The 24,279-nt window shown below is 45.8% G+C and overlaps 1 protein-coding gene across 1 annotated transcript in view; it reads left to right on the top strand.

Moving 5' to 3' along the window:
- RABGGTB (Rab geranylgeranyltransferase subunit beta) overlaps positions 1–24,279 on the top strand; it is a 166,080-nt gene that overhangs the window by 66,165 nt on the left and 75,636 nt on the right. The window contains exons 6-7 of the mRNA XM_078668524.1: positions 1,583–1,693; positions 4,814–4,939. Of these exons, the coding sequence (XP_078524650.1) occupies positions 1,583–1,693; positions 4,814–4,939 (237 nt within the window). The remainder of the gene's footprint in view (positions 1–1,582; positions 1,694–4,813; positions 4,940–24,279) is intronic.

Below are 24,279 nucleotides of genomic sequence, written 5' to 3'. Positions count from 1 at the left end.
TAAAATGTAGCAATATTAGGTGTTTGGTGGTGTGCCTAGAGCTGTTGGTCCCAGTGTTAGTGAACCTGCTGAACCATTGTTTTCCTGGCCCTAGTGCCTGATAGATAATTGCAGTTGTGACTGTGAATTGCTAAATTGTACTACTAAACAATTTGTTTAGTGTAGTCCGTAGAGCTTTTGACAGCAGTGCCGCTGCACCAGTTAATCAAACCCCTTTTAACTACAAGGTAACAGCAATTGTGACTTCCTGTTTAGTAGTAAAATATAGCAATATTTGGTATTTAGAGGGGTTTGTAGAGGTTTGGGCCCCAGTGTAACTGCACTTGCTGCACCATTTAAATCATGACCCTAGTGCCTGCCAGGTACCTGCACTGATGAATACCTGTTTAGTAGTTAAATATAGCAATTTTTGGTGTTTAAAGGGAAAAAGAACCAAATGTATACGGTATGCAGCGTTAACCAAAAGAAAAAAAAGTTCAAACCACCAACGCGGATGGGAATGAGTAGTTAGGCCATGGGAAACTAAGAGCGACTTAGAAGGGAAAACAGACTACAACCAATAGAAACGGAGAAAAGAAAACTGGCAAGCATACTGACCAATAAAAAGTGACGCCGGGATCTAAGTCCCTTTTAAGATCTACTAAAAACAATAAATTTCACAAGCGCTGTGCAGGCGAAACCTAAAAAGTGACTTTGAATCTGCACTCTGGATATATGCTCAACATAGAATTGATACCGGACTTTTATGTCTGGGGCTAAATATGGCAGAACTCTGCTGTGGCGCAGATTTTGCCTGTAATATGTAAATCAGTAAAGCATACTTGCAATCATTACAGATGCACTCTGTGAATTCCCACTCAAATTATATGGCCTGTGCCAGATCAGCACTAATCCCCGAAGGGTCCTTTCTACGACAGACTAACTGTGCACAGATATCAAGCTAAGCTAGAAGTTATCTTTGTATACATGCTCACGTTTGTGTGTAACAAGCCCAGAGCCTCTTACCCTGGCTGTACAGCAGTGGGCATTGTATATTAATTGGTGGACTTTAGCAGTTAGCACTCTGTTCATCTTCACAGAATTTACAGTGAGTGAGACTCGCTTAAGTAGTAGACCAACAGTGAAAATCCAGGGGGATTAAGGGAATAGAACACAATTGCTACAGGGGAAAATTAGTTTTGGATCCTTTTTTGGAATAAATGAAAGGGTAGGGGAGATTCTCTCATAACATCATAAAACTCTGACAGTCCTTGATCCAGCACGTCTGTTTTTGGTAACAACAGTGTATTTGCATGAAGATAATCCTATACAACTGAATTATTTATACTTTATGAAGTAAAAGTAGATATGTCGGAAAGTGCAAAGGTAAAGATAACTTCTGAATAATTGTAGAAGGGAAAAGCCAGGAAAGAATACTTGATGGTTTCCCTTGATGTAGCCATTTTAGCAAAATGCATTGAATGTTCAACATTACAAAATCAATGCAGTTGTGTGTGTGTTTGGCATGTAATTAATACCCGTAGCAGCAGCTACATTTTTACATAATACACATGTACATGGCAACTTGTCTTGTTTATTTCAGGGGAAGTTGGATGCCATTAATTTAGAAAAGGCTATTGAATTTGTTTTATCCTGCATGAACTTCGATGGTGGATTTGGTTGTAGGCCAGGATCTGAATCCCACGCAGGCCAGGTAAGAAACTTTATTTGATACGGTGATGCTAGATTATAGTATGCCTTCATTTGTGGCCATGAAATAAAAATAACTAGTTAACCTATCACTCAGTCATGGATCTTAATTGAAACCTTAAACCCCAAATAGTCATGCCATTAATCCTGAAGCACTTTTACACTACTTAACATTAATTTATCAAGGCTGTCTGTGAGCTGAGATGTTATCATTTTTATCTAATTAAAACAAATGCAAACGTTGGAAAGAGAGACACTGTTGTGAAAATGGGAAGGAGGGGAGATGGATTTGGTTTCATAAGCGTCTTTAAAAGACCATTGAAAGAAAGTGAGGGAACTGGATCAACATGGAATATTCAGCACTGCACTGTTAGCATACCTGGAAACTTCTATACTCCTTAATTTTCTGTGCTGGCAGTTGTTTCAGTTCTTAACAACACTTCGGGTCCTGACAGCAAAGGCATTACAAATCTGATACCACCACTGAGCACTAAATTCAGTTCTTTTTGGACATTGACGTTTCATTAAGCGGAGAACTAACATGTAACATTTTCATGAATGATAAATCACATAGCAAGCCCAACCCCAACCCAAAGTGAAAGAAATAGCGAAATGGTGACAGTCTTCCTAAAAGATAAATTAATCTACTCAACATGTTCTGCAGGTTCCACGTGGATGTTTGTCCTAGACTTTGAGTACAATTAGTATTAGACACTGATAAGTATGTGAATAGACCGTCAGGGTGCACCTTGGTAAATGGAAAAATAAGGCTGTTTCTCTTTAGTTCTTTCCCTCCTGTGGACTTTGCTCATGGGATTCTGAGACATGTTAGTGTTTTGTTAGCATAAGCTTTTCAGGGTCAATATTCATCTGTAAATTGATTGCCTAGAAGATTGTGACCACAGTAAGCAAACAATTGCTTGGATTTTCTTGATGTCTTCAAATTTGTTGAAGTAAAAATGGAGAGAAAGTCCTGTGTCCAATATGTGTTGTAATCTTTTTGATAGAAATACAAGATTTGTGCCCCCCCACACACACACTTTATTAGCACACACAGATTCAGGGGCACCAAGCAGACTGAGTGGACTCACTAGGACTGGTGACCTCCATGATCCTCAATCTGTCCTCCACACCCACTCGCTCCCCCACCCCAGACCTACCCCTAACAATGGACCTCCCAAACCACAGAGAGTGCTGCATGGCATACCACAAGTACACTGTAAACAAGGAGTTTGGAAGTCAACACTCATAGATGCTCACAAAGGACCCATTTACCATGACCACTTTGGATTAATAGAAAAGGCTGGTATCCCCCCCCCCCCCCCCCCCCCCCAAAAATGCAACCACTAAACGCAAAAATCTCAGTAACCATTCTTGCCAAAATACAGGACGTGTAGCTGAAATCTTTGAATAAGCACCAGGAAACATACATAATAATCGCTCTAGTTCAGGTAACTGTAGGTAAGACACTGTGTACAGAAAAACGTTGCTTACGTACAGGACACAATAGGAGTCAGAGTCAGGAATTGCAAGCACTGCAATAAGGGTAATAGGCATGAACGAAATGTTAATTACGCCACCATTCTGGGGTAATTTTGGTAATTCCACATAATGAAATTTACTCCGTTATGGTATTATCGCACATCGTGTAATTTAGGGGAGAAATTTTAATGCTAAATGTACTGTTTAGATAGTTTTTTTTTATGTGAACGTTTTTATCCGGGCAGGCGGGTTTTTTACCCGGGCGGATTCTTTGGGTAACTTTTATGGATAAAGTTGTTTTATTGATTTTTAGGCCAATGAAAAGGCACATTACATACAACGGGCATTCCCATATTTCGTCAACCGGATCACCCCACTCCCCCCAATCTGGCCAGACCACATCATACCTGTGGGAGCCCCAGTGAGTTCCCCTAGTGCGATTTCACCCCCCACCCCACCCTTCCTTCTTCCCCCCCCATCCCTGAACCGGTGTGCTGGATCTATACCTCTTTAGGTCTCTACTTGAAGGGTCAACTTCGTACAACAGATTAGTTGGCCACGACTACCGACTGAGCTTCGGTGAGCCGAAGAAGGCGGAGGTATTTCGGACATGTTACTTCATTGAAATTCCAACGCTAACCGGGACAATAGTGGATGCCAGGTGGTGCTAAATGATTCTGCTGAATTCGTTACAGTGGCTTGGATTCTTTCCATACCAAGGATATACCATAATTTATGTAGCCAACCTGTGTGTGTCGGTCGGGTCAGTGTGCCCCATAGGGAGAGGAACTGTTGGATAGTTGCTCCCATCGCTAGGCCCATCTGTGTCCCCTTGATCGACTTCAGTGGATATGTAATTGGGTTAGGGAGCCCCAGGAGTGTGTAGGCAGGGAAGCGGGGTATTTCAGTCTCAAATTGTTTGTCGATGTCGTCTAGCACGGTAGTCCAGTATCCCGTCAATTCCTTACAGTCCCAAAGAAGGTGAGTCAGTGTGCCCTCCCTCCTCATCACAGCCTCACCAGCATGCCTCTCTCCTCCAAATGGTTCACCAGCATACTTGTGGTGCTGCTGAAATGTACACAATGCTGATGGGTCTGCAGTGCATACATCAGGCTGCAAAGGGGTGCATCACTTTGCTGAAGTAGCAAGATGTAATGCTTGACACCGCTTCTGCCAATGGGTTGAGCTCCATGTGCAAACCATTATATTTGTTTGTGGCGTTGCACATCTCTACACCAGAATGTCGAGAAGGTTGTAAGACCTTCACTAAATAAATGTCGTTAAAGTAAATGAGCAGGAGAGATGGAGATATTCCAGGTTGTTCATAAAATAACTTTGTAAATGTATGGATTTGTCTCATGTCTTTCCATGTTTCTATAATTGACACATTGGTATAAATATATATACATGTCTGTATATTTTCTCATTATTAGAAGCCAATATTTGTTTTTGTTTTTTGTTGTTCCTAAAGTGTGTCCGTATTAATGCTTGATGAGCATAATATCTTTCACCATGTATTTCCAAACATGTATGTAAAGAATAATTTTGCAGTTCCTTGGGGTTGTTTATTTTTGATGACGAATGAATAAATAAACCTAGATTTCATATTTTAAAAGTTTAAACTGGAACTTTATATTTGTAGATTTATTGCTGCACAGGATTCTTGGCCATAACGGATCAGCTACATCAAATCAATGCTGACTTGCTAGGGTGGTGGCTTTGCGAGCGGCAGTTACCCTCTGGAGGACTGAATGGGCGGCCAGAGAAGGTATGTGTTGGGCTACAGTTTTGTTACCTGTGCTTGTTACTTATTGAACTTGTGCCGTGCTGAGAGCCGATACCGATGGCATAATGTGAGCCATAGAATTGGCACTAACATAGCTCATAAAACATAACGTTGGAGGCTTTGAGCGTACTCTCTCTGTGCTCTGTCTGCTGCGCTCTGTTGCTGAAAGTTGTCACACAAACATTATATGTTGAGTTATGTACTGCAGGATTTAGTATCTATAATTATATAGAGCAGTATTGAATATTTATATTAGACTTTATTAATTTCTGGTATGCAATCCAGTTCTTTCCTCTACGTGTAGGTTTTTTTCCTTTAAGAGTTACGAATCAGTGTTTCGATCCTTGACTTGAAATGCAAGCAGTTGATGGTGTTACTGTGACCGTGATTTCATTAGGTTGGTTAGCAGCTTTCAACACAGTTGAGCACTCCTATATGCTAAGGTGATTCATTGAGCAGGGGTCTTTATGGTGGGTCCAAGGCTTCAATATACTCCTTTCCTTTTTGGCAGATTTCAGCAGTCAGAACAGCTGTCTTTAAATTTAATACAAATAACTTTTCTTGTGATGTCCATTTTAAATTTTTCTACAGACAATACTTTAAAAATGGCATGCAAGTAGTAGCACTGTGTGTGTGTGTGTGTCTGTGTCTGATCTGTAGTTTATAGGATTTGCCTTGAAGGGCAGCCAATAGGGTGTCTGTCCTTCAAGCCTTCATGGCATGTCGTCAAAGGTTTCATAGTCCCGTCCTGTTCCCACTCTGTTTTGGCCCGAGGGCAAAGCTTTGAGTAGTCCTCATTTCCGGTTGCTCTCACATCAGTTACTTGTTTCCCCTCCTCCATCATCCTTTCCTCCACAATTTTCATCACTGCTTCCCTCACTTAATATCCTTGGTTTCCTGTTCCTCCCCACCTCCTTGCTTCACTCTTCACTCTATCATCTCTCCATCGTGCAATCCTGCCTAGCATTCTTGCTTCCCTATTATCCTTCTTCCTAATTTATCCTTTCCCTGCCTCCACACTCCCCCTTTCGTTCCTCCACCTCTTCGGCTCCCAGTTACTACTTCCCTGTTAATTTCCTCCTGGTCGCATCTCTTTGCCACTCCTTTACCATTCCTCCTTGCAACCCTCCAGTCACATCATCATATTATCATCATCTTCCTAGCCTCCACTGCTACCCCCATCCCCTGTGTGGTTATATGCTTACCTTGTTAATAGTTTCCATCACACTCTTGATTACTATATGCAGATTTTTATGCTTATGGAACACCCTCCTTATGTTCTTCTGTGCTAAAAATAAACGCACTGGCGTTAATTTTTGCATTTTTACGGCTCAACTTTTAACAAACCTAGACGTTGAAGGATGTCTAGTCTGTTAATAATTCCCTGATATCTTGAAATCGAAGGAGCAGAGATGGAAGCTTTCTGTGTTGTGTAGTACAGGCCCAAGTTACTGCAGCCTGCTACAGCAAACAGACTTTTTCTATAATTGTATTGAGTCGGACAACTTAGGTTCTACATCTTATTAGAGTGAGAGAAGTTGTGTCTAGCTCCGTGGTACTCTAAGTACGGTCCGCGGGCCGGTAGGCATTCCTTGGCGGCCCGCGGACCTTTATTTTTTACCCAATATTACCAGTGTCTGGAGAGAGAGTGCAAGAGAGATTGGAGAGAGAGAGTCGAGGGAGAGGGAGAGAGGGGAGAGAGAGAGAGAGACTGAGAGACTGACTGACTGACTGAGAGAGACTGATTTAGAGAGAGAGAGAGAGAAAGATTGACTAAGGAAGACCGAGAGAGAGAGACTGAGAGATTGATTGACAGAGCGACTGACTGAGGGAGAGAGAGACTGACTGACTCAGAGAGAGAGGTTGAGACAGAGGAAGAGATACTGACTGGCTGAGAGAGAAACGGAGAGAGACGGACAGGGAGAGAGAGAGACGGACAGGGAGAGAGAGAGACGGACAGGGAGAGAGAGAGAGACGGACAGGGAGAGAGAGAGACGGACAGGGAGAGAGCGAGACGGACAGGGAGAGAGCGAGACGGACAGGGAGAGAGCGAGAGACGGACAGGGAGAGAGCGAGAGACGGACAGGGAGAGAGCGAGACGGACAGGGAGAGAGCGAGACGGTCAGGGAGAGAGAGAGAGACGGTCAGGGAGAGAGAGAGAGACGGTCAGGGAGAGAGAGAGAGACGGACAGGGAGAGAGAGAGACGGACAGGGAGAGAGAGAGAGAGACGGACAGGGAGAGAGAGAGACGGACAGGGAGAGAGAGAGACGGACAGGGAGAGAGAGAGACGGACAGGGAGAGAGAGAGACGGACAGGGAGAGAGAGAGACGGACAGGGAGAGAGAGAGAGACGGACAGGGAGAGAGCGAGAGACGGACAGGGAGAGAGCGAGAGACGGACAGGGAGAGAGCGAGAGACGGACAGGGAGAGAGCGAGAGACGGACAGGGAGAGAGCGAGAGACGGACAGGGAGAGAGCGAGAGACGGACAGGGAGAGAGCGAGAGACGGACAGGGAGAGAGAGAGACGGACAGGGAGAGAGAGAGACGGACAGGGAGAGAGAGAGACGGACAGGGAGAGAGAGAGACGGACAGGGAGAGAGCGAGACGGACAGGGAGAGAGAGAGAGAGAGAGAGAGAGACGGACAGGGAGAGAGAGAGAGACGGACAGGGAGAGAGAGAGAGACTGACAGGGAGAGAGAGAGACTGACAGGGAGAGAGAGAGACTGACAGGGAGAGAGAGAGACTGACAGGGAGAGAGAGAGACTGACAGGGAGAGAGAGAGACTGACAGGGAGAGAGAGAGACTGACAGGGAGAGAGAGAGACTGACCGGGAGAGAGAGAGACTGACCGGGAGAGAGAGAGACTGACCGGGAGAGAGAGAGACTGACCGGGAGAGAGAGAGACTGACCGGGAGAGAGAGAGACTGACAGGGAGAGAGAGAGACTGACAGGGAGAGAGAGAGACTGACAGGGAGAGAGAGAGACTGACAGGGAGAGAGAGAGACTGACAGGGAGAGAGAGAGAGAGAGAGAGAGAGAGAGAGACTGACAGGGAGAGAGAGAGACTGGCAGGGAGAGAGAGAGAGACTGGCAGGGAGAGAGAGAGAGACTGACCGGGAGAGAGAGAGAGACTGACCGGGAGAGAGAGAGAGACTGACCGGGAGAGAGAGAGAGACTGACAGGGAGAGAGAGAGACTGACCGGGAGAGAGAGAGACTGACCGGGAGAGAGAGAGACTGACAGGGAGAGAGAGAGATTGACAGGGAGAGAGAGAGATTGACAGGGAGAGAGAGAGATTGACAGGGAGAGAGAGAGACTGACAGGGAGAGAGAGAGACTGACAGGGAGAGAGAGAGACTGACAGAGAGAGAGACTGACAGAGAGAGAGAGACTGACAGGGAGAGAGAGAGACTGACAGGGAGAGAGAGAGAGACTGACAGGGAGAGAGAGAGAGACTGACAGGGAGAGAGAGAGAGACTGACAGGGAGAGAGAGAGACTGACAGGGAGAGAGAGAGACTGACAGGGAGCGAGAGAGAGAGAGAGAGAGAGAGAGAGAGAGAGAGACTGACAGGGAGAGAGCGAGACTGACAGGGAGAGAGCGAGACTGACGGGGAGAGAGCGAGACTGACGGAGAGAGTCTGACTGACTGAGAGAGTCTGACTGACTGAGAGAGTCTGACTGACTGAGAGAGTCTGACTGACTGAGAGAGTCTGACTGACTGAGAGAGACTGACTGACTGAGAGAGACTGACTGACTGAGAGAGACTGACTGACTGAGAGAGACTGACTGACTGAGAGAGACTGACTGACTGAGAGAGACTGACTGACTGAGAGAGACTGACTGACTGAGACTGACTGAGACTGACTGAGACTGACTGAGACTGACTGAGACTGACTGAGACTGACTGAGACTGACTGAGACTGACTGAGACTGACTGAGACTGACTGAGACTGACTGAGACTGACTGAGACTGACTGAGACTGACTGAGACTGACTGAGACTGACTGAGACTGACTGAGACTGAGACTGACTGAGACTGAGCGAGATTGAGACTTAATGACAGAGAGAGAGACTGACGGTGAGAGAGAGAGACTGACGGTGAGAGAGAGAGACTGACGGTGAGAGAGAGAGACTGACGGTGAGAGAGAGAGACTGACGGTGAGAGAGAGAGACTGACGGTGAGAGAGAGAGACTGACGGTGAGAGAGAGAGACTGACGGTGAGAGAGAGAGACTGACGGTGAGAGAGAGAGACTGACGGTGAGAGAGAGAGACTGACGGTGAGAGAGAGAGACTGACGGTGAGAGAGAGAGACTGACGGTGAGAGAGAGAGACTGACGGTGAGAGAGAGAGACTGACGGTGAGAGAGAGAGACTGACGGTGAGAGAGAGAGACTGACGGTGAGAGAGAGAGACTGACGGTGAGAGAGAGAGACTGACGGTGAGAGAGAGAGACTGACAGGGAGAGAGAGAGACTGACAGGGAGAGAGAGAGACTGACGAGAGAGAGAGACTGACGGTGAGAGAGAGAGACTGACGGTGAGAGAGAGAGACTGACGGTGAGAGAGAGAGACTGACGGTGAGAGAGAGAGACTGACGGAGAGAGAGAGAGAGAGAGATTTGCGGTGAGAGAGAGAGACTGACAGAGATAGAGAGAGAGACTGACGGAGAGAGAGAGAGAGAGACTGACGGAGAGAGAGAGAGAGAGACTGACGGAGAGAGAGAGAGAGAGAGACTGATGGTGAGAGAGAGAGAGACTGATGGTGAGAGAGAGAGAGACTGATGGTGAGAGAGAGAGACTGATGGTGAGAGAGAGAGACTGATGGTGAGAGAGAGAGACTGATGGTGAGAGAGAGACTGACAGAGGGAGAGAGAGACTGAAGGAGAGAGAGAGACTGAAGGAGAGCGAGGGAGAGAGAGACTGAAGGAGAGAGAGAGACTGAAGGTGTGGTAAATAAATAAATAATACCTCTATTTTTGAATGGATAAATGAATAACAGATAGCTCAATAAATAAGAGTCCAGATTCGAGGTAGTAGGAGTTTTGCAGGTTTAATACAGCATAAGGACAGGAACAGGACAACCTGCACAGGAATAGGATGGCAGCGCTGCCGGGGGCAGGATCGGAATCGGCGTAACATTTAATAACAGTGCACGATCATATATACTAAAACAGTTGCATTACAATACATACGATAGGCGGAGCAGTGGGTGGAGCAAAGGGTGTGACGCGTAGCAGTCGCGAAAGATAAGGGTGAAAGTAGGTGTAACAGGGCGTATACATAGACATGTGATGCAAACGTAACAGAATATGTCATGAATAGGGCGGAAACATGGAGGGGGCTACCTAAGGAGCCGGGACCTCTAACCTGATGGTGCGCGCAAACTGGCAATGACGTGTTACTAGGAGAAGCTGGGGGCTACGAACTCTGTGCTAGGAGCAGAGACTGAAGTCTGGAGAGTCAGGGCGACATGTACCTAAACAGTATCTAGTATCTGATGTTTAGAGAACATGTTGATATAAACTAGAAGTCAGGAGGGGAAAGGCTAACTTGATTCTAAGACTGGAGCATGCATTATTCTACATGTAGTGCGTGATGAAGAATATTAAATGACCATAAATACAGTATTTCTCTTACATGGAGACGTAAAGGCTAGACAATGACGGAAACTATTGATGCGGTTCAGTAGCTTAGGAATGCAGAGAAGGAGGGCTGGACTGATAACTAGGATCATAACATACTCTTGGCAGACTCAGAGGCAGAGCCAGGCTGAACCGGGCACTGTGAGGCAGGAAGTAAGTGAAGGGTCGGGGATACAGGTGGGGGCTGTATCGCTCCTCAGCGAGGGCTTCAGGAGACAGGAGCTGAATCTGGTGTCCGGGCCCTTTTGAGGCCTAGAAACGGGGATTTTATAATGGAATAACGTGCACACTGAGAAACGTGGCAACGTAACTTTACATAGGCCTGATATTCGTAGTATTCACGAGAACTGGAAACTGACATACTAGAGGTGGACACAACTGTAAGTGCGCCTTTAATCGAACATGGGGAATACATATGCATATTAATCATGCACACATAACATATGATGGATGACACGTTAGGGACACAGAACATGGCAAAATTTACTTTTCCACATTCCCTCCTTGTCACTACGTTTCCATCAGGAAACATCAATATTCATGATACCATCTATCATTTCATACAGTATCATTTGCTCGTCTCGAATTTTCTGGGAACGGGTTTTAGAACGGGACTTGGGACTAGGAATACAAGAGGTAGCACAAATGCCGCAAATCGCAGGGCCACATTGTATACAGAGGCAGCAACTGAATATGATCGCTACTGCAATACCTAGAAAGGACAAGACTTTCCATCCCCAAGCGGAAATTATATTCCAGAACCAACTGGACCATGTCCATGTGCCTGGATCTTGGTGTAACAGATGGGCAATTTTATGGAGTCTGGTTATAGCTGAATAAACAGACGGCGCGTTATTTGGAATGAAAATGCAGCAACTAGATCCGATGACTCTACAGGCCCCGCCCCTATCGGCCAATATGACGTCAAGGACGAGACGATTCTGTAAAACGACAAATCTCATAGCAGATTGCTCTTCAGTTAAGTTACCTAGAGCAGAGGCAGTCTCATTTACTACAGCTTCAAGGGTTCTGGTTAACCTACGGATTAGCTTACTATTCTGGATAGGTCCTATAAAGAAGAAGAAACCTCTATTGAAATCTGTATACTGTTCTAGAGCAGTTTCAGTATAATCGACAATTGGGGACTCAATCTCCCTTCTATGTCTAATGTGTACTAGACGTGTGTTTCTGTGATAATCAGATGGAGCTAGGAAAACAGGTGGCAGTAGGAAGGCAATGTAACAGGTTCCCTCCCAATCGAGGGGCAGACGAACATATGCAGTTTGACCACAAATAAAATAAGAATGACGTGAAGCTTTGAAAATAGATTTCCCACTGTCACTATATTTGACAATAGTAGTACAATCGCTATGTCCTACATGTACGGAACCATTATTTCGGACACATAATTCGCCTTTGACTGGTAGTACTGAAATAGCAGGTAAGTCTGGAGTGGAATCAGACTGAACATTCAAGACCATAAAATTCGAAGAATAATTACCTAAATTGTAAACTTCGTTTTCTAGATCTAACCCTGTTCTGTGGGGGAGACCTTGCTTTTCTGGGAAACATGTACTGTTAAGAAAAGACATATCTGTTGAGGATGACGTTAACGTGGACCATGCTCCACACGAACCATTATGTGAAAATGGATAAGGAAAGAGTGGCAGAACTCCCTTCGGGGTCTGGAAAGGGGGGAGTCGACCACACACCCAGCAATTTGTGGCATTGCTGGTCTGGTGTGAATAATGTAACATGCGGATAAAGGAATTGTTACGCATAGCGAGGCGGTAAGAGAGTTCATGAGGAGGCAGATCACTAAACGTGTGCTCTACTGTAACATTAGAAGACTTATTTACATGAGGAACTGAAAAATACAAGTAAAATGCATAACTGGTGCAGGAAATCATAATACTGAGAAATAATATGAAACATAGAAAAACGATACATCGGATTGAGTTTTGACTAACTCTCTCACTATGGGGGTCTATTTTATACATGTCAGAAACCGGTCTAACCGTTTCACCTAGGGGAGGACTTAGACAATCAAACTGGCTGACTTATTTTACTAGACCTTAGCTTTTTCTTATACTCCTGTTGCGGAGTTGTCTCTAACAGGGAGGGTTCAGTAACATTGTCTTTTGCGGGACAGTCCTTAAGAATAGTACTTTGGCAGTCTTTTAAATGTTCGGAAATGTTCTTTGAAACTGGCTTCAATCCATAAAACCTTTTGATATGCGAAAGATGCACCCAGCCTTTGCGTCCCTCCAACTTTACGGGTGGCCAGGAGGACCTGTCGGGGCTCCTTCCAGCGAGGCTCCAGCGGACTTGAGCGATCGAAATTTCGCACTAGGACCATGGATCCGGGAACGATTTCATGCGGTGCCACCTCGGTATTGTCTGGAAATGCGGCGGCAACCTGTGAACGACAAGAGTTGAGGGCAGACATCAAGGAAGCTAGGTAATCTGTCAGCATATTACTTGAAACATCGGTAATACTTCGGGGTCTAGGAGTACCCCACATGTTAGGGGGGCGGCCGAAAACGACCTCATACGGGGACAGACCTGATCTGGAATGTGCGACCATGCGCATATAGAACAGGGCGACCGGCAGAGCTACTAGCCAGTCCACACCTTTCTTTTGACAAACTTTTGCAATGCGGATTTTCAGGGTCTGATTATGTCTCTCTACGAGACCGGCTGCTTCAGGATGGCGTACACAATGGAACTTCCACTGGTACCCTAACAAAAGGGACACGTGTTTCATGAGTTCAGATGAGAATGGCTGGCCGTTGTCAGAATATACGACTCTAGGGAGTCCATAACGGGGGAAGAACTCACGAACCAACTGCTTGGCAGTGGTCGCGGCTGTGTAATCTGGGACTGGATATGCCTCCGTCCACCTGGACAAAGCGCATACAACTACGAGGATATACTTGAAACCTCGACATCGCTCCATCTGAATGTAATCCATCTGGAGGACTTCAAAAGGGTGGTCAGGAGGCTGGAAACCACCTTGTTCCACCGGGACACTTTTACCTGGATTAAACTGACAACATATCATACAGGTACGGACTTTCTGCTCGGCTGCAGCTCGTAAATGCTTGTTGAACCAAATGTTCTGGATACTGTCTAACATTGCTTTCTCTCCTAGATGTGCTGGACTATGTGCGGTATTAATAATGACTTGAACCATAGAGTCGGGGAGAAACCATGTGGCTCTACCCTTTGTTAACCATCCTTGATCTGTCTGGACCCCTCCTTGTTCGGACCATTTCTTGATTTCATCGGGAGTAGCATGTAACTGGATATCTATGACATCTTGAGTGGGGTCCTTAACTGTCATACATGTAATCGGATCTGGAGTGTGTGTCTGTATCGGATTAACTGAAATGTCTGGAGTCTGTGCTGTAAGCTTGGCTGTGCGATCTGCTAAATCATTACCCTGGGAAATAATGTCAGTAACTTTCGTATGTGCTTTGCACTTCATGATAGCAATGGATGTCGGTAAATGTATGGCATCTAACAGAACTTGAATAAGGAGACCATGCTGAATCTTGGTTCCATGAGAAGTCATGAAACCTCTCTCCTGCCAGAGCACTCCAAAGTCGTGTACGACTCCAAATGCGTAACGTGAATCTGTGTAAATATTAACTTTCAGGTTCTTAGCGTGTATGCAGGCTTGAGTCAGAGCAACTAGCTCTGCTGCTTGAGCAGACAGGGTGTCAATGCGGTGTGTCTCTATAACTTCAGTGTCAGTAGTCACTGCATACGCGGCTACTAGTTCACCTGTACTTGTTCTCATGCATGAACCATCCACATAAAGTGTCAGGTCGGGATCTGGTAATGGAATATCTGTCAGATCTTGTCTTGGCTTTGTCATGATGTTAACTACTTCCACACAATCGTGTGTGGCAGAATTCGAAGTAACTGATGGTAACAATGTAGCAGGATTTAAAACGTTGCAGCGTCTGATTTCTATGTGTGGCTGGAACAGTGTCAATTCATAACCTGTTAAACGTGCAATTGTCAAGTGCTGAGTTTGTGTTCGGTTTAAAAGAACTTCCACGGAGTGTGGAACTTGTACTGTCAGGGAGTGTCCTAAGACTATGGAATCACTTTGTCTGATAGCTAGTGCTGTGGCTGCAACTGACTTAAGGCACGCAGGCAGAGCCTGGGCTACAGGATCTAATGTGCTCGAAAAATAAGCACAGGGCTTGTATTGTCCTGCTTGATCTTGTGTGAGAACAGATAATGCTGTACCTTCGCGTTCAGTAACGAAAAGTGTAAAAGGCTTACTGTAGTTCGGTGTAGCTAGAACTGGAGCTTGGCATAAAGCTTTCTTTAATTCATTAAAACTAAGTGTATGTTCAGATGTCCAAGGGAGGACAGTCGATACGGCTGCCTCCTGTGTCGTTAACTGTATCAGTGGTTTAGCTAGAAATGCATACTGAGGAATCCATTGTCTGCAATAAGAAGTGAGGCCAATAAAAGCACGTACCTCCTTCTGGGTCTTGGGCTGAGGAAGACTCACTATTAACTGGATACGGTCTGGTGTCAACTGCCTACCCCTCTTGGACAGTAAGTGTCCTAAGTAGACCACTTGCTGGACACAGAATTGAAGCTTCGAAGGGGGCACCTTGTGTCCCATCTCGGCTAGGAAATACAAGACTGTAAGGGATGCTCGCTCGCAAGCACATTCAGAACGGGCTGTGATCAGGAGATCATCGACATACTGGAGCAGGGCAGTGTCAGTTGGCATGTGAATGTTGTCTAGTTGTCTCTTGAGTGCTTGACTATAAATACTAGGACTTTCTGTGAAACCTTGAGGAGCGCGTGTGAACATATAGCTCCTTCCATTTAAACAAAATCCGAAAAGAAACTGGCTGTCTGGATGAATGGGGACACTGAAAAACGCGTTCTTGAGGTCTATGACTGAAAAAAATGAGGCTTCAGAATCAATGGCTGTCAATAGGGAAGAGATATCTGGGACAACTGGGTACTGGGGAATAATACATTTATTAAGTTCTCGGAGATCAATCACTAAACGATATACTGGAGGTGCATTCGGATCAGTACGTTTCATAACAGGAATGATCGGAGAATTGCATACATTGGAGTCAGTTTCTACAACTACTCCTTGAGCCATGAGCTCGTCAATAATTTTGGATAAGGCTGCTACAGCCTCAGGTGGCAATCTGTACTGTCTGATTCGTGGCAGGACTACACCTGGCTTGAGAGTCACACGATGGGGTGTGATTTGCATAAAGCCAACATCAGTTGGACCTTGCGCCCATAGATGCTGCGGAACATTAGACAATCTTGGATCAAAATCTCGTAATACATAGTGACCCTTGAAGTCACGTAGGAACAATCGTATTCCCTCTGGGGAACAGCATATAACTGCACCTAACTCTTTCAGTGTTTTAATGCCTAATACATTTTCTGGACATGACTTAGTAAGTAACAGATCAGTAGTGCGGGACAATGGACCTACTTCTAGAGTAACTGGCTTTGAAATTTCATTTACGATAGGTTTTCCTGAAAATCCAAGGGAAACATTTCTTGAGCCTGAGAGCGGAGCCCCTGGAACTTCGGCGTGACTGATGGTGGTCCTACTTGCCCCTGTATCAATCAGAAACTTTCTGTCTTTCCCTAGTACTTGACTGTGGACATAGGGACCTTCTTGATCTACAGGTATCTCGATGAGAGGCAAGCCTACCTCCCTCTCTAGGCTGTTTCATGAATATGGCTGATACTCTGGATACTCGGACTGAGCATACTGGTACATCTGCTGTGTAACATGTTGTGTTGCAGCGATAGGCTGCGGTGCTGTAACTGTCTGTGGTGCATTCTGTGACTGAGGAGTCTGTGTAACTTGTTCTTGTCTAGGCGGACGTGGTCTTTCTTTAGTCTTACCGGTAGCTATGTTGTGTTTCAGAACTGCACACTCGTTTATAAAATGACCTGGCTGTTTACAATAATTGCAGTTTCCTTTAACGGGAACTGCAGGATGACTGGCTTGATTCGGACCCCTTTTCTGACTGTCTTGAGGAACGGATTGTGCAACTAGTACTTTCATTTTCGTGTCTTTCATACGTTTTCTCTCGTGATCTTGCTCTTCTCTGATTCTATTCTGGTGATATTGAAGCATCTGTAACATTTGGGACGGGGTATTAGCTTGCCAGGTACTTTCGACTTTCAAAACTCGGTTCTTAACTTGTGGGCTTGAATTCTCGACTAGTTTAGTAACAAAAAGATGAGGGTATGATTCACTACTCGTCTTGAGGCCACTGTTTATGGTAAAACATTTCTCAAACCTGGAATAATAATCACTAATATCTGCATCTTGTTTCTGTTTACAGGCTGAGATCGCATCCCAGTCTTCCTTTTTAGTTGCTAATAGTCTGGGCAAAACTTGTATTAACAGTTCAGGTAATTCTTTACATTTATCTCCAAGACCGGTACCTGGTACTCGTGCCTTATCTTCAGCTTCTAGAACTGCCCAATCGATCTTTTTCTCTCCCACCTCCCATTCTTTTTCCTTGAGTTTCTCATATACCCCTGCGGGCAACAGGACCTTTAACATTTTAATTATGTCTGGATACGTGTATTCTCCCATACGCAGCATGTCTTTTAATTCTCGGTGGAACCCTGCTGGATCTTTATCGTGACAGGGAATTAACTTTTTCATCTCTAAGAGTTCCATCTTTGTGATCGGGGTGTAAACAAACACTCGTTGCATCTCACCACCCTCTGTCTTAACTGGATGCACTTCTCGTAACGGATTCTGTCTGTCTATGTAAAAGGGTTTACTTTCTGGAGGTGAGACATGAACAAAATGCGGGTTCAAAAACGTTCTGTATTTGTGGCGCTGTTCTAGAATGACACTAATCAAATCGGTGCCTAAACCTTTCCATCTATACTGGAGTAACTCATTCAGGACATCGTGTAACGGACCTGGATCAGAATGTTGACCCTCATACAATGTAATGAGGTGCTGGATCATATACATACCCGTCAGTCGCTGCTCGGCTGGGGGCAATTTCAGAAACAGTTGTGCCACTATTTCGTCTGGAAAAGTGGTAGAATCAGTAATCCATCGGACTGCTGATCGGACTAGTTCTTGTTCATGCATAGTACTTAATTCACTGTAACCGATTCGTGATTTCAGAATGTGATCGGTAGCTTGAAATACTTGTTCTAGAGAACCTTGTTCTGGTGCTGGATGGTGAAAAACTGACTTGTGTTCTAGGCGCAAATGGCGATCTGGAAATCTAGATTTTCCTACATACGCTATTCTGTCAGAATTCTCGTCCTCTACCTCTTCAGTATCAGAGTTACTTTCTTTCTCGCTTACTCGTGTTTCTTTGCGTTGTTCGTGTATCCTTATTATTTCTTTACGAATCTTCTTGTACATACTCTCTATACTACCGATAGTCTTATGCTTACCCTCGGCTATATTATCACTCCACTTTGTCAGAACTTTCATTTCGGCTCGATCTTTGGTCGGATAATCTTGTTCTCGTATTAAACAATTAATCAGAAACTTTAATAGCATGAGCTGGACTTCAACTTTTCTTTGGCACATGACGTCACTAATACTTTCTGGATCATTCCCTGTACGGATGAAACGATATATTCTGTCTAGATCTTCTTTCATATCTGGTAGGGTGACTAGATACTCGGTCACCTTTCTCACGCGTAATGAATATAAAACCATATTATCCTCGCCTGGGACTGGATCATAGCCACATTCGTTAAGGGCTTTTCTTATTTCTGCAACAGACTGATATCTGGGCGTACGCTGTGACGCTTGTACATGTAATTCGGCTAACGTTAAACGCTTGTGTGGCGGCGGGGTCTGAGGAGGACCTCCCCTTGCGGCCCCTAAACTAGAGTCGTCTACTGATGCTCTTCGTCCTGGCAGAGTGGGAAATGGAAATGCAGGCTGGACTTGTATGGCGGGCTGGACCGGGGGTACCGTAACAGGTACTCCGGTGTCTGGAGGAGCGGGAAGTGCCTGATTTACAGGGACTGGCGGAGCAGGAACAGGATTTGCATATTCTGGGACTGTGTCGTCCAAATAGGACGAAATGAAAATATCAGCTGCAGTCGGTTTGTGACGTAGCTTGGTCGGAACTAATGGTGGCGGGAAATTACTGGATGCCTCTGGGGTCGCTTTTGGCAAGCCCTCGGCAAGAAGAGGATACATACCCTTAATAAGAGCATGCCTCTGTCTGTCTGACTGTTCGGTTTTAACTCGTTCACCAATCTCGATTAATTCCCTTTCTTGGGCTCGTTCTAAGGATTCTCTACTTAGTTCTGACTTTCTGGTTTCTTTTTCGGTTCTTTTATGAGATTCTTTGCGCCATAACTCAATGGCATCTTTCTGTGACTGTCTGGCTTTCTTTTTCCATAATGCTTCTTCTACTCTCATGATGCACTCGGCATCCCATGTACCCGATACGGGCCATCTATACTTTTCTTCTAACTGTTTGGTATACTCTACCCATAAATCTAGATACAATATGGCGCTTATGCCATGCTTCTGATACATGAAATGACCTGGACTGTCCCTAGGCGGAACAGGAACTGCTGCTTCTAGCAGACTTTTTCTGGTTTTTAACTGACGCAGTTTTGAAAAGAGCGGCATAACTGAACTATAATCTGGACACAACACAATACACAATAAACACGATAATTACTTCACACTCATACCACGACATTAAAATACATGAATAACATTCAGAACAACAGTTCGAACAGAATACTACCTGGAATACGGGAAACAGAATACATGAATTTTCTCGAGAACAGAACTGACTAGAACAGAAACTAGATGCACTGCTGGAACAGTACGAAACTTACCGGTCTCATACAGAGACACGTCAGGACCCGCATCCACCGAAATGGACACTTCGTTTTGTGGGTCTGTGTACCACCAACCCACGGACCAGAGTCAATTAGATTGACCCTGTCTAGATACTACCCCAGCAACGGTACTCACCGGGCAGCAAGAACGGAAAGCCTCGGACTGGACTGGACTGCTTCGACGCCGGACGGACGAACTTCGGACTTCTGTTACGGGTGGGCCTCCGGATACCTCGGACCTTGGACTCTCGGCTTGGGCTCTGGTCGGGACTCGCCGCGTTCCTCCACCGTCTCGTCTGGATGCTGGACCGCCTCCTCCGTCTCCTCCGTGGGCCTGAGGGATACTTAAAGCAGAAATATCTGCCGGTGCGCAGAAGAGTTCCGTCACGACTGCAGAGGGTCAGGGGGTCGGCGTGGCTTCACCGACGCGTGGGGAAAGGGCAAGTCCCTATTCGGGCGCCATTATGTGGTAAATAAATAAATAATACCTCTATTTTTGAATGGATAAATGAATAACAGATAGCTCAATAAATAAGAGTCAAGATTCGAGGTAGTAGGAGTTTTGCAGGTTTAATACAGCATAAGGACAGGAACAGGACAACCTGCACAGGAATAGGATGGCAGCGCTGCCGGGGGCAGGATCGGAATCGGCGTAACATTTAATAACAGTGCACGATCATATATACTAAAACAGTTGCATTACAATACATACGATAGGCGGAGCAGTGGGTGGAGCAAAGGGTGTGACGCGTAGCAGTCGCGAAAGATAAGGGTGAAAGTAGGTGTAACAGGGCGTATACATAGACATGTGATGCAAACGTAACAGAATATGTCATGAATAGGGCGGAAACATGGAGGGGGCTACCTAAGGAGCCGGGACCTCTAACCTGATGGTGCGCGCAAACTGGCAATGACGTGTTACTAGGAGAAGCTGGGGGCTACGAACTCTGTGCTAGGAGCAGAGACTGAAGTCTGGAGAGTCAGGGCGACATGTACCTAAACAGTATCTAGTATCTGATGTTTAGAGAACATGTTGATATAAACTAGAAGTCAGGAGGGGAAAGGCTAACTTGATTCTAAGACTGGAGCATGGATTATTCTACATGTAGTGCATGATGAAGAATATTAAATGACCATAAATACAGTATTTCTCTTACATGGAGACGTAAAGGCTAGACAATGACGGAAACTATTGATGCGGTTCAGTAGCTTAGGAATGCAGAGAAGGAGGGCTGGACTGATAACTAGGATCATAACATACTCTTGGCAGACTCAGAGGCAGAGCCAGGCTGAACCGGGCACTGTGAGGCAGGAAGTAAGTGAAGGGTCGGGGATACAGGTGGGGGCTGTATCGCTCCTCAGCGAGGGCTTCAGGAGACAGGAGCTGAATCTGGTGTCCGGGCCCTTTTGAGGCCTAGAAACGGGGATTTTATAATGGAATAACGTGCACACTGAGAAACGTGGCAACGTAACTTTACATAGGCCTGATATTCGTAGTATTCACGAGAACTGGAAACTGACATACTAGAGGTGGACACAACTGTAAGTGCGCCTTTAATCGAACATGGGGAATACATATGCATATTAATCATGCACACATAACATATGATGGATGACACGTTAGGGACACAGAACATGGCAAAATTTACTTTTCCACAAAGGAGAGAGAGAGAGACTGAAGGAGAGAGAGACTGACACTGACTGAGATAGAGACTAACACTGAGAGAGCGAGCGACTTACACAGAGAGAGAGACTGACACTGACCGAGAGAGAGACTGACACTGACCGAGAGAGAGACTGACACTGACAGAGAGAGCGACTGACACTGACAGAGAGCGACTGACACTGACAGAGGGAGAGACACAGAGAGAGAGAGAGAGAGACTGACACGGAGAGAGAGAGAGAGACTGACGGAGAGAGAGAGAGAGAGGCTGACGGAGAGCGACTGACACTGACAGAGAGAGAGCGCGACTGACACTGACAGAGAGAGAGAACGACTGACACTGACAGACTGACACTGACAGAGAGAGACTGACACTGACCGAGAGAGACTGACACTGACAGAGAGAGAGAGAGAGAGAGAGAGAGAGAGAGAGAGAGAGAGACTGACACTGACAGAGAGCGAGAGAGAGAGAGACTGACACTGACAGAGAGAGAGAGAGACTGACACTGACCGAGAGAGAGAGAGAGAGAGAGAGAGACTGACACTGACCGAGAGAGAGAGAGAGAGAGAGAGACTGACACTGACTGAGATAGAGACTAACACTGAGAGAGCGAGCGACTTACACAGAGAGAGAGACTGACACTGACCGAGAGAGACTGACACTGACCGAGAGCGACTGACACTGACAGAGAGAGCGACTGACACTGACCGAGAGAGACTGACACTGACCGAGAGAGACTGACACTGACAGAGACTGACACTGACAGAGAGAGACTGACACTGACAGAGAGAGACTGACACTGACAGAGAGAGACTGACACTGACAGAGAGAGACTGACACTGACAGAGAGAGACTGACACTGACAGAGAGAGACTGACACTGACAGAGAGAGACTGACACTGACCGAGAGAGACTGACACTGACCGAGAGAGACTGACACTGACAGAGAGAGACTGACACTGACAGAGAGAGACTGACACTGACCGAGAGAGACTGACACTGACCGAGAGAGACTGACACTGACCGAGAGAGACTGACACTGACAGAGAGAGAGAGACTGACACTGGCAGAGAGAGAGAGACTGACACTGACAGAGAGAGAGAGACTGACACTGACAGAGAGAGAGAGACTGGCACTGACAGAGAGAGAGAGAGAGAGAGAGAGAGACTGACACTGACAGAGAGAGAGAGAGAGAGAGAGACTGACACTGACAGAGAGAGAGAGAGAGAGACTGACACTGACAGAGAGAGAGAGAGAGAGAAACTGACACTGACGGAGAGAGACTGACTGACGGAGAGAGAGAGAGAGACTGACTGACTGAGAGAGAGAGACTGACGGAGAGAGACTGACTGACACAGAGAGAGAGAGAGAGACTGACACAGAGAGAGCGACTGACACAGAGAGAGAGAGAGAGCGTGACTGACCGAGACCGAGAGAGCGACTGACACACAGAGAGAGCGACTGACACACAGAGAGAGAGACTGACACACAGAGAGAGAGACTGACACACAGAGAGAGAGACTGACACACACAGAGAGAGACTGACACACAGAGAGAGAGAGACTGACACACAGAGAGAGAGAGACTGACACACAGAGAGAGACTGACACAGAGAGAGAGAGAGAGACTGACACACAGAGAGAGAGAGACTGACACACAGAGAGAGAGAGAGACTGACAGAGAGAGACTGACAGATGGAGAGAGACTGACTGACGGAGAGAGACTGACTGACGGAGAGAGACTGACTGACTGAGTGAGAGAGAGAGAGAGAGAGACTGACGGAGAGAGAGAGACTGACAGAGAGAGAGAGAGAGAGAGAGACTGTCAGTTTGGCGCACAGGGGCACTTCTGTCACTACACACTGAAACCTCAGCCTAGCTGCTTGCTGATCCCTCTGTGAGAGATGTCCAACTTGTGACCATGATGGGGACTCACATTCTTCCCAATCAGGTAATGGGTTGGATCATCCAACACATAGGGAACACATAGTAGGAGTACGATATAAATATATCTTATCTTGTTTTATATGCCTGCATATATACATTATCTTAGCAAGATGGTGGAACTTTTCATTCTGTTCACTGTCCTTATATTGCTTTTCACTTTCATCTGCTTCTATCTATTGATCATTGCACCACATATATTCTATACAAGAATCATATTGGTACAATAAGTATTGAAAACGCCCCACTGTGTATTCCTTGTATACATCTCTGAGAGAAAGAGCGCATGAGTGACTGTTATCATGATCCCTGGCAGAGCGCAGGGTTGTCATGTTCTGTGGTTTCCAAACCATCTGCTACCTGTCAAAGTTTAGGGTGCATATGGTGGCACTGTGGGCTTGATGGTCTCTAGGATGACATATCCTACGGGGGTGCGTGGAATCAGTCTTGCACCATTCCTAGGTTTATGTTGCCCAACAAAAGCGGTGTTCCTACTGGGAAGTGGGGAACTACACAACAATGACTCGAGGAGTACAGCGCTGATCACCGGGACTCGCCACTGAGACTTTACTGAGATGCCTTAATCCACCAGTGTTAAGATTCATTCGACATTGCTGCCCTGATTTATGCACATTGGATTTTTCAATACCCTTTCACCACTGCAATTATACGGACCGCCACCTGAGTGGCTGTAATCCTGACTTCACCTTGATACAGGTTGTCCCCCCCCTCCTCCTCCCCCCGTCATTGAGGAAGACCTGCCCACAGAGGTTACAAACCACCCTCTATACACCAGGGTAGAAATGTCAACATTTTCCCTTAGTGGGCCTGTACCTACTTCACCCCTTCCCTGCCTCTTTACAGATGAGCACACTCTGTACAAAATCAAGAACCGGAAAAGTACTTTGAAATTCATGTGAGACAGGCACCACTGTAAAACTGGTGCTACTGCAAACCACGACCAGTTTACTATAGACATTACTATGTGTAATTGATTGTTTTAACTACTCTCTGATTTCCCTCCCTCTATATCTGTTCTATTCTCACAAACACAATCCTTTTTTTCACACTCCCCTTGGAGCAATCCTCTTTTCTGTCCTGAAACGTTCTCTACAGTGATCTGTGATAATAACTGAGATTAAACGGTCACTATTGAAGCTATCTATGGTGATTGTGTGTCATTTTGAGGATATACTTAATTGAAT

This window comes from Lissotriton helveticus, chromosome 1_2 (assembly GCF_964261635.1).
Source record: "Lissotriton helveticus chromosome 1_2, aLisHel1.1, whole genome shotgun sequence".
In the NCBI taxonomy this organism is placed as follows: Eukaryota; Metazoa; Chordata; class Amphibia; order Caudata; family Salamandridae; genus Lissotriton; species Lissotriton helveticus.
Note: the sequence above shows the minus strand (reverse complement) of the source record. Positions and strands in the feature narration are given on the sequence as shown.